This window comes from Salmo salar, chromosome ssa15, assembly GCF_905237065.1.
Source record: "Salmo salar chromosome ssa15, Ssal_v3.1, whole genome shotgun sequence".
NCBI classification, from domain to species: Eukaryota; Metazoa; Chordata; class Actinopteri; order Salmoniformes; family Salmonidae; genus Salmo; species Salmo salar.
Genome location: NC_059456.1, coordinates 77,170,277 through 77,186,913, shown reverse-complemented (window position 1 = coordinate 77,186,913; position 16,637 = coordinate 77,170,277). Strand labels below are relative to the sequence as shown.

General features: G+C 46.9%; 1 protein-coding gene across 8 annotated transcripts in view; it reads right to left on the bottom strand.

Moving 5' to 3' along the window:
* LOC106572085 (extracellular sulfatase Sulf-2-like) overlaps positions 1-16,637 on the bottom strand; it is a 182,218-nt gene that overhangs the window by 32,769 nt on the left and 132,812 nt on the right. For all 8 annotated transcript variants that reach the window (XM_014145901.2, XM_014145907.2, XM_014145905.2 and 5 more), the window contains 3 exons: positions 12,777-13,018; positions 3,902-4,141; positions 426-577 (listed from right to left, as the gene is read on the bottom strand). In XM_014145901.2, the coding sequence (XP_014001376.1) occupies positions 426-577; positions 3,902-4,141; positions 12,777-12,948 (564 nt within the window). In that variant the 5' untranslated portion in view covers positions 12,949-13,018. The remainder of the gene's footprint in view (positions 1-425; positions 578-3,901; positions 4,142-12,776; positions 13,019-16,637) is intronic.

The window sequence follows — 16,637 nt, the reverse complement described above, 5'->3', positions numbered from 1 at the left end:
CCTCCTCCTGCCCCTACTCTCTTACCCCCTCTCTGAGCCAGTGGCCATGAGGGATGGAGATAGAGCCTTTAGTGAACAGGTTGTGTACATCTGCAGGGCAGTGTACCTGCTCCTCCCCTCCATCCCTCTCTACTGTGGGAGGAACCCATTCCTGGAAAGAGTTGGCAGGCACCACTAGAACTAAACTGGGGCCAGGTGTTGTGCTGGACAGGCTATGGGGAAACAGGACAGATACATATTTCTATGCCGTTGGGAAACATGTTGAGAGAAGATGCAGTGGGTAAATGTAGGTAAATGAAGAATGGGTCATCGTTGATGGCTGATGTAAGATCTGAACCCTAGACTATATCGTGCACACAGCCATAGGCAGAGCACAGCACCAGAGAAGTAACACACACACACACACACACAGATATTATACAGACCTTAGGGTACTCGCAGCCGTGTTTCTCTCTGACTCCATTCCTGCACAGGGTGTAGTTGTAGAAGCGGGAGTTCTTGACCAGCCCCACCCACTCCCTCCATCCAGGAGGAATATAGGAACCGTTGTACTCATTCAGGTACTTCCCAAAGAAGCCTGCATGGTGGGCCACAGGACAAAGGCAGAAAAGCCAATTCAATTCACTTAGTTACATCCAATCTAATTGGTTTCATCTACACACTTAATCATTTGCTTTTCTTGTGAAAGGATGGATGGAGGAAGGAGGGATTGGGCAGTGGAGGCTGAAATGTCACTGACACGTACGTCAATACTCATGATTCAGCTGTTGGGGGTGCACTAACAAACCAACAGACGGATCGATGAAAGCATAAGCATGGGAAGTAAAAAGCTCTGGCTGTCCAAGTGCTGCTACTGCTGCTACTGCTGCTTCTGCTGAATTTGGAATGGATAAATGTCAGAGACAAGACTGATCTGCTCCCCTCCAGGTGGATTACCAGGAAGTAGCTGAGGGAGAATACTACATTATTTATTTGACATTTTGCAGGATGAAATCTCTTGAGATGCACCATCTTGTTTTCAAGAAACAAACAATACTTAGTAACAACACTCGTTTCAGGAAACTAGGTGTATGTCGTGCATCACTACTTCACATGAGAACTTTTTTTTAAATCGAAATTCGTTTTTGGGCAGAAATGCCTTCTGGAACATGTGAACTTTCATGTGCCTTAATAACAAACGTCTATGCCATCTGTAAATACGAATCAAATTGTTAAATTACGAGCCTAGTTGGTTTAGCTACAGAAAAAGCCAGCAACCTTCCCGCTAGCCATGATTGGATGAGATAATGAGTGGGCTGGACATGCCGAGAGATGGTTGGGATTGGTCTGTCATGTAGCACTCTTCTGTCTATAACATGAGCTGGTCAGTATGTGTAGGTAATCCTTTCTAACACTGCTTTTATGAAAGATATCACGTAGTAGAACTGCATAAGTGTTGCTCTCCACTATGCAAGTAACCATTTCAATAGAATGTTCATGATGTCACTGCGACAACTGTCGATAGGCGTAGCTGGTAAATTCTCCCTGGTTACCTGCTCCGATTCCAGAGCACTCTCATCTGAGTGTGCCAGAGAGCAGAATAACAGCCGAATTTACGAACGCTCAACACCCGTTGAATATGGCTGGTGTCAGTAAACATTAGCAAAAAAACTTCATTAAATTGTTGCCAGCAGCACAGTTGCAGTCACCAACGCTCTGGATAACATGAAAACAGCCTAACCAGCTCTGTTAGGGCAAGTAAAATGGTCAGAGTGAGGTGTTCTCTCATTTGTGTCTGGAAGTAGCTAGCAAGCTAGCCAACGTTAGCCTGTTAGCTTGGGTGCTTGACTGCTGTTGATAGGTCAGATCAACGCTCAGATCAACCCTACTCCTCGGCCAGAGTGTCCAGTGTGCGCTCTGAACGCTCCAAGAGTGAGAAAGTTAGACGTCCAAATATCATGCCCCCCAAAAAATGCTAATCTTTCCTGTTATTGGTAATGGTGAGAGGTTAGCATGTCTCGGGGGTATATTTGTCACTCGTCATTATTCACGATTCATTCAGGATGATCCATAATCATGGTAGCATCCACATGAATGTAGAAGTGTGGGGACTATGAACAAAAAGTGCTGTAATTTCTAAACGGTTCACCAGATATGGATGAAAATACCCTCAAATTAAAGCTGACAGTCTGCACTTTAACCTCATAGTCATTGTATCATTTCAAATCCAAGTTGCTGAAGTACATAACCACTGTCCCAATATTTTTAGAGCTCACTGTATATACATACATAGAGTTTCTCCACATGGTGAGGTTTCTAATAGTTAAAGACACAGACAGTTTGTTCTTAACAGGCCTGTTTTTGCAAAGAGTCTAGGATTGCTGATATAGGATCAGTTTAGCCTTTTAGATCATAATACAAAATCAGCAGTCAGCTAATTCTAAATCAGCAGAGTTACAGTGTAAGCAGCACCACCAACCACACACTACTGGCCCAACCACAGCGCATCCCTCTGGGGGAAGGGACAGTTCTTCAGTGGCTCAACGTGAACACAGAACTGATGGGCTGCCACAAGGCAGGAGTCCTGTGACAAAGCTCGTGTTGGGGAGAGGCAGGGTGCTGTTTGACAGATGCACAGCACAGACACGCTGTAGACAGAAGTGGGTTCCTGTTTCCGTCCGTGGGAACATGGAGGATTTGTAGGGAGTCTGCTTGGAACAGACGCTACAGCATGTCTAGTTGTCACCGAGTGCCATTTTCTTGACTGATTGGAACTCTGTTGAGTTTCTACATTCCTTATTAGGATTTCAAAGAATGCGTGTGGTAATATGATATTGCTACAGTAGTGCAGAGCTTCTCCTTTCATTTTGGAATGAATCACAAAGATTTAACTTCAAATGTTTGTGGAAGGAGCACATAACCACATCATCAAATGAGTGTTTTGAAATTGAGTGCACGTGTGCACATTAAACAATAACGGATCAAATCAAATCAAATCGTATTGGTCACATGCACATGGTTAGCAGATGTTATTGTGAGTGTAGCGAAATGCTTGTGCTACATAAAAAAACTGAACACTGCAAAGTTTCCTAAGGACTAAAAGCGAGGCGACCCTCTCTGTCGGTGCCATATTGATAATGTGTGGTTGTGTGCATGCTTGTGTGTGTTCATTTCCCATAATTCCAGTGATTTCTGGAGGACAGGAAAAAGAGCATATCAGAGCTGGCTCCAGAAATGACTTTTCCTCTGTTATGACTGTGGGCCATGTAGGCCTACCTGATGCAATAGGAACAGAGTGGACGAGACACAGAATGTCAGCGTCTGTGTGGGTGAAACAGTGGAGCCCATCACAGATAATGGCCATCCACTCAGAGAGGCCCGGTGTGCATCCCAAATGGCACCCTATTCCTTTTATACTGTTGACCCGGGCCCATAGGGTAGTAGTGCACTACTGTTGACCCAGGCCCATAGGGTAGTAGTGCACTTTATAGGTAATAGGGTGCTATTTGGGACAGCCCCAGTGTTCTCAGCCCCACTCAGGCTGCTGCCTAGCTAGCACACTCAGCATCAGCAGAGAACAGAACACCAGGCAGTGGAAAACCCATCTAACAGCTTTCACAAGCCCTGACTGAGGGTGTGTAATGTCTAACCTAATTATGACAAATATCTGACTTCTCAATTAAATGAGTGTTTGGCTTAATTGAATAGGAGATACATGCCTTCAGAGAGTTGGGTAGCTTCAGGTGTGTGTGTGTGTGTGTGTGTGTGTGTGTGTGTGTGTGTGTGTGTGTGTGTGTGTGTGTGTGTGTGTGTGTGTGTGTGTGTGTGTGTGTGTGTGTGTGTGTGTGTGTGTGTGTGTGTGTGTGTGTGTGTGCCTGTCTGTACGTCTGTGTGTGTGTGTCGCTCTGTACGGACCACTGACCTGTCCTGTAGCCGGTGTTGTTGAGGTACACTCCAAAGGTCCTAGTCTCGTGCTGGGCCTGCCAGGAAGGGGAGGAGCAGTTCTCGTTGTTGGTGTAGGTGTTGTGGTTGTGAACGTACTTCCCCGTCAGCATGGAGGAGCGCGAAGGACAGCACATGGGCGTGGTCACAAAGGCGTTGGAGAAGTGAGTCCCGCCCTGCTCCATGATACGACGGGTCTTATTCATAGCCTGCATGGAGCCTGAGGAGGGACAGAGAGGGAGAGAGAGAAACACACACACACGGGTCAGATCCACTCTGTTCCAGGCAAACATGTAACTAGCAGGAGGTAGCCCACACGCACCACTAAACAATACCATGTCAATAGAGGGAGAATGTCATCTGTTCTGCTAATTACGCGAGTGTGAGAAGGAAGGAGCGAGGAGGGGATATGGGGAGAAGGGCCTCGATGTCTGTCCCTCTCCTGGGAGGATAAAGAGGATTAAACAGACAACACAAAGGAGAGCAGAGGAGAGGCAGGAGAGGAGAGGCAGGAGACAAGAGGAGAGGCAGGAGAAGCAGGAGAAGCAGGAGAGGAGAGACAGGAGAGAAGAGGAGAGGCAGGAGAGGAGAGGAGAGGCAGGAGAGGAGAGGAGAGGCAGGAGAGAAGAGGAGAGGCAGAAGAGGAGAGGAGAGGCAGTAGAGGAGAGGCAGAAGAGAAGAGGAGAGGAGAGAAGAGAAGAGGAGAGGCAGGAGAGGCAGGAGAGGCAGAAGAGAAGAGGAGGCAGGAGAGACAGGAGAGGAATGGCTTCACTAACAGGGGATGGATGGGGTCTGGCTGGCTTCACTAACAGAGGATGGATGGGGGCTGGCTTCACTAACAGAGGATGGATGGGGTCTGGCTGGCTTCACTAACAGGGGATGGATGGGGTCTGGCTGGCTTCACTAACAGGGGATGGATGGGGTCTGGCTGGCTTCACTAACAGAGGATGGATGGGGTCTGGCTGGCTTCACTAACAGGGGATGGATGGGTCTGGCTGGCTTCACTAACAGAGGATGGATGGGGTCTGGCTTCACTAACAGGGGATGGATGGGGGGCTGGCTGGCTTCACTAACAGAGGATGGATGGGGTCTGGCTGGCTTCACTAACAGGGGATGGATGGGTCTGGCTGGCTTCACTAACAGAGGATGGATGGGGTCTGGCTTCACTAACAGGGGATGGATGGGGGGCTGGCTGGCTTCACTAACAGAGGATTGATGGGGGTTGGCTGGCTTCACTAACAGGGGATGGATGGGGGCTGGCTGGCTTCACTAACAGAGGATGGATGGGGGCTGGCTGGCTTCACTAACAGGGGATGGATGGATGGGGGCTGGCTTCACTAACAGGGGATGGATGGGGGCTGGCTGGCTTCACTAACAGGGGATGGATGGGGCTGGCTTCACTAACAGGGGATGGATGGGGGCTGGCTGGCTTCACTAACAGAGGATGGATGGGGGCTGGCTGGCTTCACTAACAGAGGATGGATGGGGGCTGGCTGGCTTCACTAACAGGGGATGGATGGGGGCTGGCTGGCTTCACTAACAGAGGATGGATGGGGGCTGGCTTCACTAACAGGGGATGGATGGGGGCTGGCTTCACTAACAGGGGATGGATGGGGGGCTGGCTGGCTTCACTAACAGAGGATGGATGGGGGCTGGCTTCACTAACAGGGGATGTATGGGGGCTGGCTTCACTAACAGAGGATGGATGGGGGCTGGCTGGCTTCACTAACAGGGGATAGATGGGGGCTGGCTGGCTTCAATAACAGAGGATGGATGGGGGCTGGCTGGCTTCACTAACAGGGGATAGATGGGGGCTGGCTGGCTTCACTAACAGAGGATGGATGGGGGCTGGCTTCACTAACAGGGGATGGATGGGGGCTGGCTTCACTAACAGGGGATGGATGGGGGGCTGGCTGGCTGGCAGAGAGGAGATGCTGAGAGCAATAGGATCCCAGTAAGGATTGACCTGTGAGTTTGGCAGGGAGTCAGCTGACCTCTTTTGTAAAGGGGATTTCAATTCATCCTGGCTTTTCTGAATGAACAGTAAGAAAATGATCCTCTTCCTATTTAGACCTATAGTATGAATGAATCCTCCATATGTGGCTGAGTTTTATGGGCTTTGTGTGTAATGTGTACAGCCAATCCAGTCAAAGGTTCAGGAACACACACACACACACACACACACACACACACACACACACACACACACACACACACACACACACACACACACACACACACACACACACACACACACACACACACACACACACACACACACACACACACACACACACAACCCCTCACATATAGAGAGAGGAGGGGCCAGGAAGGGCAGGGTGAAGTGTACAGACAGAGGAAGTCCTGAGCTACTTGACCTTTTCACAGACAATCACCAGGCCTTTAACATCCAGACAAAGGTTAAAACACAGGGCTGGCCATTCAGAGAAATATCAACATGGTGTCCTACAGAGGTTCAGACAGGAAGGGGAAAGCTCTCTTTAACATGGGAGATATTTCACAGATAACAAGGCTGTGCGAGTTTCATTCCAAACAGTATATTGTGAAACGCTACATAAGCTTGTACATTTGAAAAAAGCAATATATTGATCAACCATTGGATCCATTGGAGAGCCGCCTAAGTGAGGCAGTACAATAGTTAATTATCCCAAAAATCTGGAGTCTTCAGGGGCCATTTTTGTTCAGGAAGATCCTCTCTTTTTCCACAGGCTTAAGGTAATTGTAAATTGATGTGAAAATGACTTTGACAAGGTGTTCTTCAATCTGCTTTCATCTCTGCCTCTCCATGGCTATTGAGCTGCGTCAGTCATATTTCTGTGCCAAATGAATGGGAGCCACAATGAGAAGATGGATACAGCTGATTGAACTGCATTCATGTGAGATAGGCTGCCTTTCACACTGCAACAACGTGAAAGGAAAAGGGAGGGGAGACTGAAGGAAACAGAGGAGGGAGAGCGATAACTACTATAACTAAAGCTTTTTCCTCAATCTGGGCGGAACGGGACATGTCCATTTTCAGGCACTCGAGGGAACTATGATGCAGTGTGGAGAGAGCTGGAGAGTGGAGAGTGGTTAGTGTTTAGGGAACAGCTGCCTAGTCATAAATGGAGTGCTCTGAAGAGGGACCCGTTGACGGACAAGTATTCACCTGCGAGTCATTACATCACGGTAGAGCCACATGCTCTCCTAGTCCAGGACTCTGTTTGATGCAGAGTTAGCTGCCCAGTAGAAAGCCTGCATATTCAACCATTTAGCACCGGGTGGCCTAGAGCAGAGAGGGTCATTGGCAGAGAGCAGTGGTGGTATCTTCCTGGTCTGGCTGTCATTTCAGGTGATGACATAACAGGGTATACAGTGCATTCGGAAAGTATTCAGAACCCTTGACTTTTTCCACATTTTGTTACTTTACTTCCTTATAATAAAATGTATTAAATAATATTTTTTCCTCATCAATCTACACACAATACCGCATAATGACAAAGCAAAAACAGGGTTTTAGAAATGTTTGCAAATTTGTAAAAAATACAAAACAGAAATACCTTATTTACATAAGTATTCAGACCCTTTGCTATGAGACTCAAAATTGAGCTCAGGTGCATCCTGTTTCCATTGATCATCCTTAAGATGTTTCTACAACTGTGGTAAATTCAATTGATTGGACATGATTTAGAAAGGCACACTCCTGTCTATGTAAGGTCCCACAGTTGACAATGCAGGTCAGAGCAAAAACCAAGCCATGAGGTCAAAGGAATTGTCCGTAGAGCTCAGAGACAGGATTGTGTCGAGGCACAGATCTGGGGAAGGGTACCACAATATTTCTGCAGCATTGAAGGTCCCCAAGAACACAGTGGCCTCCATCATTCTTCAATGGAACACGTTGGGAACCACCAATAATCTTCCTAGAGCTGGCTGGGGGAGAAGGGCCTTGGTCAGGGAGGTGACCAAGAACCCGATGGTCACTTTGACAGAGTTCCAGAGTTTCTCTGTGGAGATGGGAGAACCTTCCAGAAGGGCAACCATCTCAGCAGCACTCTACCAATCCGGTCTTTATGGTAGAGTGGCCAGACGGAAGCCACTCCTCAGTAAAAGGCACATGACAGCCCGCTTTGTAGTTTGTCAAAAAGCACCAAAAGACTCTCAGACCATGAGAAACAAGATTCAATGGTTTGATGAAACCAAGATGGAACTCTTTGGCCTGAATGCCAAGCGTCACGTCTGGAGGAAACCTGGCACCATCCCTACGGTGAAGCATGGTGGTGACAGCATCATGCTGTGGGGATGTTTTTAAGCGGCAGGGACTGGGAGACTAGTCAGAATCGAGGGAAAGATGAATGGAGCAAAGTATAGTGAGATCCTTGATGAAAACCTGCTCCTGACCGCTCAGACTGGGGCGAAGGTTCACCTTCCAACAGGACAACGACCCTAAGCACACAGCCAAGACAATGCAAGAGTGGCTTCGGGACAAGTGTTCTTGAGTAGCCCAGCCAGAGCCCGGACTTGAACCTGATAAAACATCTCTGGAGAGTCCTGAAAATAGCTGTGCAGCGACGTTCCCCATCCAACCTGACAGAGCTTGAGAGGATCTACAGAGAAGAATGGGAGAAACAACCCAAATACAGGTGTGCCAAGCTTGTGCGTCATACCCAAGAAGACTTGAGGCTGTAATCGCTGCCAAAGGTGCTTCAACAATGTACTGAGTAAAGGGTCTGAATACTTATGTAAATGTGATATTTCAGTTATTATTATTTTTATAGACTTGCAAACATTTATAAAAAACTATTTTTGCTTTGTCATTATGGGGTATTGTGTGTAGATTGATGAGGAAATGTTTTTTTTAATACATTTTAGAATAAGGCTGTAACGTAACAAAATGTGGAAAAAGTCAAGGGGTCTGAATACTTTCCGAAGGCACTGTATGTTTATTTTACTTTTTATTTCACCTTTATTTAACCGGGTAGGCTAGTTGAGAACAAGTTCTCATTTGCAACTGCGACTTGGCCAAGATAAAGCATAGCAATTCGAGACATACAACAACACAGAGTTACACATGGAATAAACTAAACATACAGTCAATAATACAGTAGAACAAAAAGAAAACAAAAAGTCTATATACAGTGAGTGCAAATGAAGTAAGATAAGGGAGTTAAGGCAATAAATAGGCCATAGTGGCGAAGTAATTACAACATAGCAATTAAACACTGGAATGGTAGATGTGCAGAAGATGAATGCGCAAGTAGGGATACTGGGGTGCAAAGGAACAAGATAAATAAATAATACAGTATGGGGATGATGTAGGTAGATAGATGGGCTGTTTACAGATGGGCTATGTACAGGTGCAGTGATCTGTGAGCTGCTCTGACAGCTGGTGCTTAAAGCTAGTGAGGGAGATATGAGTCTCCAGCTTCAGAGATTTTTGCAGTTCGTTCCAGTCATTGGCAGCAGAGAACTGGAAGGAAAGACGATCAAAGGAGGAATTGGCTTTGGGGGTGACCAGTGATATATACCTGCTGGAGCGCGTGCAATGAGTGGGTGCTGCTATGGTGACCAGTGAGCTGAGATAAGGCGGGGCTTTACCTAGCAGAGACTTGTAGATAACCTGTAGCCAGTGGGTTTGGCGACGAGTATGAAGCGAGGGCCAACCAACGAGAGCGTACAGGGGGTGGGTAGTGTATGGGGCTTTGGTGACAAAATGGATGGCACTGTGATAGACTGCATCCAATTTGTTGAGTAGAGTGTTTGAGGCTATTTTATAGATGACATCACCGAAGTCGAGGATCGGTAGGATGGTCAGTTTTACGAGGGTATGTTTGGCAGCATGAGTGAAGGATGCTTTGTTGCGATATAGGAAGCCGATTCTAGATTTAATTTTGGATTGGAGATGCCTAATGTGAGTCTGGAAGGAGAGTTTACAGTCTAACCAGACACCTAGGTATTTGTAGTTGTCCACGTATTTTAAGTCAGAGCCGTCCAGAGTAGTGATGCTGGACGGGCGAGCAGGTACGGGCAGTGACCAATTGAATAGCATGCATTTAGTTTTACTTGCGTTTAAGAGCAGTTGGAGGCCACGGAAGGAGAGTTGTATGGCATTGAAGCTCATCTGGAGGTTAGTTAACACAGCGTCCAAAGAGGGGCCAGAAGTATACAAAAGTGCCTGCCCTGTATGGAGTAGAGGCTTTTTTCTAATTTCTTTAGAAACATTTTACCAAGGATTTGAGCTAAAACCCCACTGGTTTCCATTTGGAATTAGTCTCTTTTTCATTCCGTAACAATGAAATTCCTTAAATTTTTCTGGTTGCGGTCAGTTAATCTAGTGAGGCTCAGGGGATGAAATCCTCTAAGTTATGAAGTGAGCTGGTGTGAAGCTTTGTCGTTGTAACTCAGTCTCTCCTAGAGCAGTGAAAATGACTGTGGCGGAAAAATGTTCTATACCCCTCTCTCTCCTACCACCATCTTTCTGTCCCGATGCCAGCCCACCACTGAACACCGCAGACATAGAGACAGAGAGAGGAGTGTTGGGTGTGCGTGCCGAGCCCTCGGCGTACGGGAAGTGATGCATTGTTGGTATAATGGTTGCTGATGTGCCAAAGGGTTCCTTCTCAATGAGAGGTCGTCCCACAGTGTCTAGATTTCCTTTGATAATAACAGCTGCGTAAGAGACTGACAATTTCTCTGTCTGTCTGAGAGAATCTAGAAAGTTGAGCGTGACAGAGAAAGACAGAGAGAGAGAGCTGGAGTCAAGCTCAGCAGCACTCTCTTTCCCCTTTCATTGAAATCTGTGTGTCTGACTATGTCTTACTATATCCCGGTAACACAAAGACTTGTGTGTTAGGATGGGCAAGGAGGTTCTATCTCACAGACTGTCTGCTAATCGTCTGATTTTGTTTGTTACTCACAACCGTCCAGCAGTGTGGCCTCTCTTCCTGCGGTCAATTAAAATGGGTAGCTATAAACAACAGTCATTACAATGAGACAGTTGTTACAACGAGACAGCCATTACAACGAGACAGCCATTACAACGAGACAGCCATTACAACGAGACAGCCATTGCAACGAGACAGCCATTGCAACGAGACAGCCATTGCAACGAGACAGCCATTACAACGAGACAGCCATTACAACGAGACAGCCATTACAATGAGCGGAGTAGGCCTGGAGGAAGGTTGGATTTGTTTATGATGTATTTTAGTCTTCATGGTTGATTGGTGTCCATGTGGTCAGATAGTAGATGCCTTATGATCACAATGTTGAAATACCAGACAACCTCTACTGTATAGAGAGAGAAGGATAGGATGGATGTAAAGCAGGCCTCTCCAACCCTGTTTCTGGAGAGTTACCCTCATGTAGGTTTTTCCTCCAACCCTGTTTCTGGAGAGTTACCCTCATGTAGGTTTTTCCTCCAACCCTGTTTCTGGAAAGCTACCCTCATGTAGGTTTTATCTCCAACCCTGTTTCTGGAGAGCTACCCTCATGTAGGTTTTATCTCCAACCCTGTTTCTGGAGAGCTACCCTCATGTAGGTTTTATCTCCAACCCTGTTTCTGGAGAGTTACCCTCATGTAGGTTTTATCCCCAACCCTGTTTCTGGAGAGTTACCCTCATGTAGGTTTTTCCTCCAACCCTGTTTCTGGAGAGCTACCCTCATGTAGGTTTTATCTCCAACCCTGTTTCAGGAGAGTTACCCTCATGTAGGTTTTATCTCCAACCCTGTTTCTGGAGAGTTACCCTCATGTAGGTTTTATCTCCAACCCTGTTTCTGGAGAGTTACCCTCATGTAGGTTTTATCTCCAACCCTGTTTCTGGAGAGCTACCCTCATGTAGGTTTTATCTCCAACCCTGTTTCAGGAGAGTTACCCTCATGTAGGTTTTATCTCCAACCCTGTTTCTGGAGAGCTACCCTCATGTAGGTTTTCGCTCCGACTACCGTTGTAACTAACCTGATTCATCTTATCAACCAGCTAATTATTAGAATCAGGTGTGCTAGATTAGTGTTGGAGCAAAAACCTACAGGATGATAGCTCTCCGGGAACAGGGTTGGAGATAAAACCTACAGGATGATAGCTCTCCGGGAACAGGGTTGGAGATAAAACCTACAGGATGATAGCGCTCCGGGAACAGGGTTGGAGATAAAACCTACAGGATGGTAGCTCTCCGGGAACAGGGTTGGAGATAAAACCTACAGGATGGTAGCTCTCCGGGAACAGGGTTGGAGATAAAACCTACAGGATGATTGCTCTCCGGGAACAGGGTTGGAGATAAAACCTACAGGATGATAGCTCTCCGGGAACAGGGTTGGAGATAAAACCTACAGGATGGTAGCTCTCCGGGAACAGGGTTGGAGATAAAACCTACAGGATGGTAGCTGTCCGGGAACAGGGTTGGAGATAAAACCTACAGGATGGTAGCTCTCCGGGAACAGGGTTGGAGATAAAACCTACAGGATGGTAGCTCTCCGGGAACAGGGTTGGAGATAAAACCTACAGGATGGTAGCTCTCCGGGAACAGGGTTGGAGATAAAACCTACAGGATGGTAGCTCTCCGGGAACAGGGTTGGAGATAAAACCTACAGGATGATAGCGCTCCGGGAACAGGGTTGGAGATAAAACCTACAGGATGGTAGCTCTCCGGGAACAGGGTTAGAGATAAAACCTACAGGATGATAGCTCTCCGGGAACAGGGTTGGAGATAAAACCTACAGGATGATAGCGCTCCGGGAACAGGGTTGGAGATAAAACCTACAGGATGATAGCGCTCCGGGAACAGGGTTGGAGATAAAACCTACAGGATGATAGCTCTCCGGGAACAGGGTTGGAGAGCCGTACGTCAAGCCAGACTCACCGAGCTCCATGTCCTGGTCATCAGTGAGAATGAGGATGATGTTGGGCCTGATGTTGCGGCGGTCCCTCTGGAAGCGGGCCTTGAGGCGCTGGCTGGACAGAAAGATGGAGGCCTGGGCCAGAGACACGACCCCCAGAAGCAGGAGGAGGTAACGGGTCCCCCACCCCGCCATGGTGACCTCTGACCTCTAACCCTGCTACTGCTACTGGATCACTCTGCTACAGCCGCTGCTAGGACAGCTCCTGGAGACACAACAGGAGGACAAAGGTTAGACTACAGGAACACAGGAACAGTTCACTAGAGATGCAGGTTATCACACCTAAAGGCAAATTACGCTAGTTCAATGGAAGACACATTGGGAGTGAAAACACTCCTCGAGACACAAGAGCAAAGGTCAGACTAATGGAACACAGGAAACATTTTCTACATATAGATGATCACATGAAAAGCCAAATAAGGCTAGTCCATTGGATAACACATTGAAAGAGAGAACCTTTTTACTTCAGTTTCTGAGTCGCACCTGAGTCGCACTATGTTCATCAGACAGTAGAGAGGAAGCTCTCGACAACCGCAAAGGACCACAGCCCTAAAGGAGCATCGCTGCACCAATGAGAGCCGGGCTGGTGTACTAGTTCAGTGTAAAGTATTGGAGGGCCGCTAGGGAGACCTGCCTGGAGACTGCCGCCATCTGCCCCTCAGCGTGTCACCACGGCAACCCTGGTTTTCACCAGAGCAGTAATGAGTGCCCTCTGGGGGCGTGGCCCTTGGGCTCTGTGTGTGTGTGTGTGTCTCCATGTGTGTCTCTGTGTGTGTGTGTCTCTGTGTGTGTCTCTCTGTGTGTGTGTGTGTGTGTGTGTATGTGTGTGTCTCTGTGTGTGTGTGTGTGTGTCTCTGTGTGTGTGTGTGTGTGTGTGTGTGTGTGTGTGTGTGTGTGTGTGTGTGTGTGTGTGTGTGTGTGTGTGTGTGTGTGTGTGTGTGTGTGTGTGTGTGTGTGTGTGTGTGTGTGTGTGTGTGTGTGTGTGTGTGTGTCTCTGTGTGTGTGAATGTTGCAGCCATTAGATTCATCACAGAACACACCCCCGCATAGGGAAGGAGGCGCTACACCAGCAGCAGTGTCCACTCACACCTCACATGGAGAACAGAACAGTCTACAGAATCATAATGAAATGCAGAGACATCTTTTTCTCTCTCTACTCCCCATTCTCCCACAGCATCCGTCTCAGCACTGAACAGACAAGGCTCTCAATACGAGCTCTTCTATGATAATAATTATACTCCAAACAGCTACTATACATTTTGACATTTGACATCCAAATAAACAAACATTTGCCTCCTACCTAATTGAGACCATGAGTTTAAAGCGTACAGCGCCGAACCATTTAAACGTAATCTGTACAGTATTCTAAACAGGTCGTAACTCTGAACCATTCTACCTCACAGAAGTGACTGGAGAGGGAACAGATTAGTCACACTGTTACAGTGTTTTAATTACCAGCCTCCTCACGGAGCAGGCTCTCACACACACATCTCTACCTCCACATCCACAGTCACATTCTCAGCTGAACACTACCTTTCCTAATGGATTTTCATGAAGATTGAACTCAGAGAAATACCTCCACATCAAAACAGACGATAACAAGACGTAAGAATTATGAAGCAGTAACTTTGAGCAATTAAATGGAATATATCAAAAATAAATTGGATTTAATCTAGGATGTATTGCCCAAATGATTTAATGAATTCACAATATGAGGGTGCAAGCGTCAAAATAATTGTGCTTGGTCTGGTTCTAAAGGATAATTAGGTTTTGAATTATTTTGAACACCACAATGGACTATAGCTGTTCTCTCACTTCCGTCAATTCATTTAAATCCCTACTTTCAATTGCAAAGGATGTCATTTACTTAACTGTTGTTTTTGTACAACAGTCTTAAGTAGCCCCCTTCCTGCTCTTTGATTTCTGGGGAATCTGCATAGAGCGCTGGGCGCACCCTGTAGAGAACCATTACAAAAGACACAGTGAGGAGTAAAGGACAAAAACAGCAGCCAGATATGGCACACACACATGCACACACACACACACACACACACACACACACACACACACACACACACACACACACACACACACACACACACTTTCACAAAAGACGCACAGCTTGCGGCAGTGGAAAAACCCTCACAACCACACTATTCACACAGAGTATACTGAGATTACACGCACCCCCCACCTCGTGTCTCACACGAGCACACACACACACACACACACACACACACACACACACACACACACACACACACACACACACACACACACACACACACACACACACACACACACGCGCACCCCATATATGAGATTTCCCATTTTTATTCTTGCCATGTCATATTGTATGTGTACGGGATAAATATAAATCCGTCTGCACTAATCCTGTCCGCTGTTATATCACCAGACATATGTCATGTTATTCTGAAATAATAGGAAAATTGTGATTTCTAATAACTATTATTTCTGTTCTGATACTGACACAAGTAAGAGCTTTTTTTGCCTTTATCTGTGTAAAATCACCAGCTTTCATTATTCATTTGTTGAACATGGAGAGCAAGACCATGGTGTGAATGAGCGGGCTACATATGAATGGACAGAAAAACCAAAACCACCATGTAGAAAGTGGAGAATAAATGTATTCACTGAGCACACAATGTCAACAGACAAAATCATCTCCAGTATATTACCCTCAGTTCCCAAACATCCAGAGTGGATTTGAAACTGAAAAGGGGCTCTCGGACATTTAATCACTATCACAAAGATCTGGTATCTACTATGACACCTGTGCTTCCGTTCCGATCTCCGACTTTCAATATACTGCATACTGTACCTATTAACACATATTTCATTATGAAACACCGCACGCTAAGCAGCATAATAACATTCCCAAAATGACTGTGTGTAAGTACAGTATAGAGTAACAGAATAACATCAGACAAACGAGAGATTTGAGTGCTTCATATTGTATTTGTGATGCACACGGCATCACACAGGTCTCTGAGATAGAGTCATGATGTTGGTGGAACCAGAGACAGAGACAGAGACAGACAGAGACAGAGACAGAGACAGAGACACAGAGACACAGAGACACAGAGAGACAGAGACAGAGACAGAGAGACAGAGAGACAGAGAGACAGAGACAGAAACAGAGACAGAGACAGAGAGACAGAGAGACAGAGAGAGCGACAGAGAGAGAGAGAGAGAGAGAGAGAGAGAGGAGAGGGGTAAGGGGAGTCAGACATCCTCTCCCAGTAGCACATCTCTTCGCTGGGGCGGAAAGGACGGACTGACTGCTACAATGTTCTTCACCACTGGAGGGGCTTCTGCCTCTCCCCCCCCAAACACAGCCTCACTCTCTCCCCCTCAGCCAGCTACACCGTGGGCTCCAGCAGTCCTCCTGTAGATTTCACGCCAGGGCAGCTTTTGTCCCAAACACAGAGCCGAGGCAGCCCTGGGGCACAGAGAGCCTGTACAGCCCACTCCATGACACAGAACCCCAGAATTTCATCTTACAGTGTATACCAGAAAATACACAACCTCTGAGGAGAGTCTGACAACTTGTGACAGTGCGCTTCTATTACAAGCCTTCAATTCATGGCTCTAGATTTCTACTCCACATATATAGACCTCCACAAGTCTCATGGGAGACCCAACTCCCTACAGACAGTCACAACCACACAGCGCTGTATATCTTAACGCCACTAGTCTCCACCGAGAATCACAGTGGCCAGACGTGCTTTATACCCACCTAACTTCAGATGGAGCAAGACTGGGAGCCGGAACTACAAACAGGGATGCAACAGGGAGCCTTT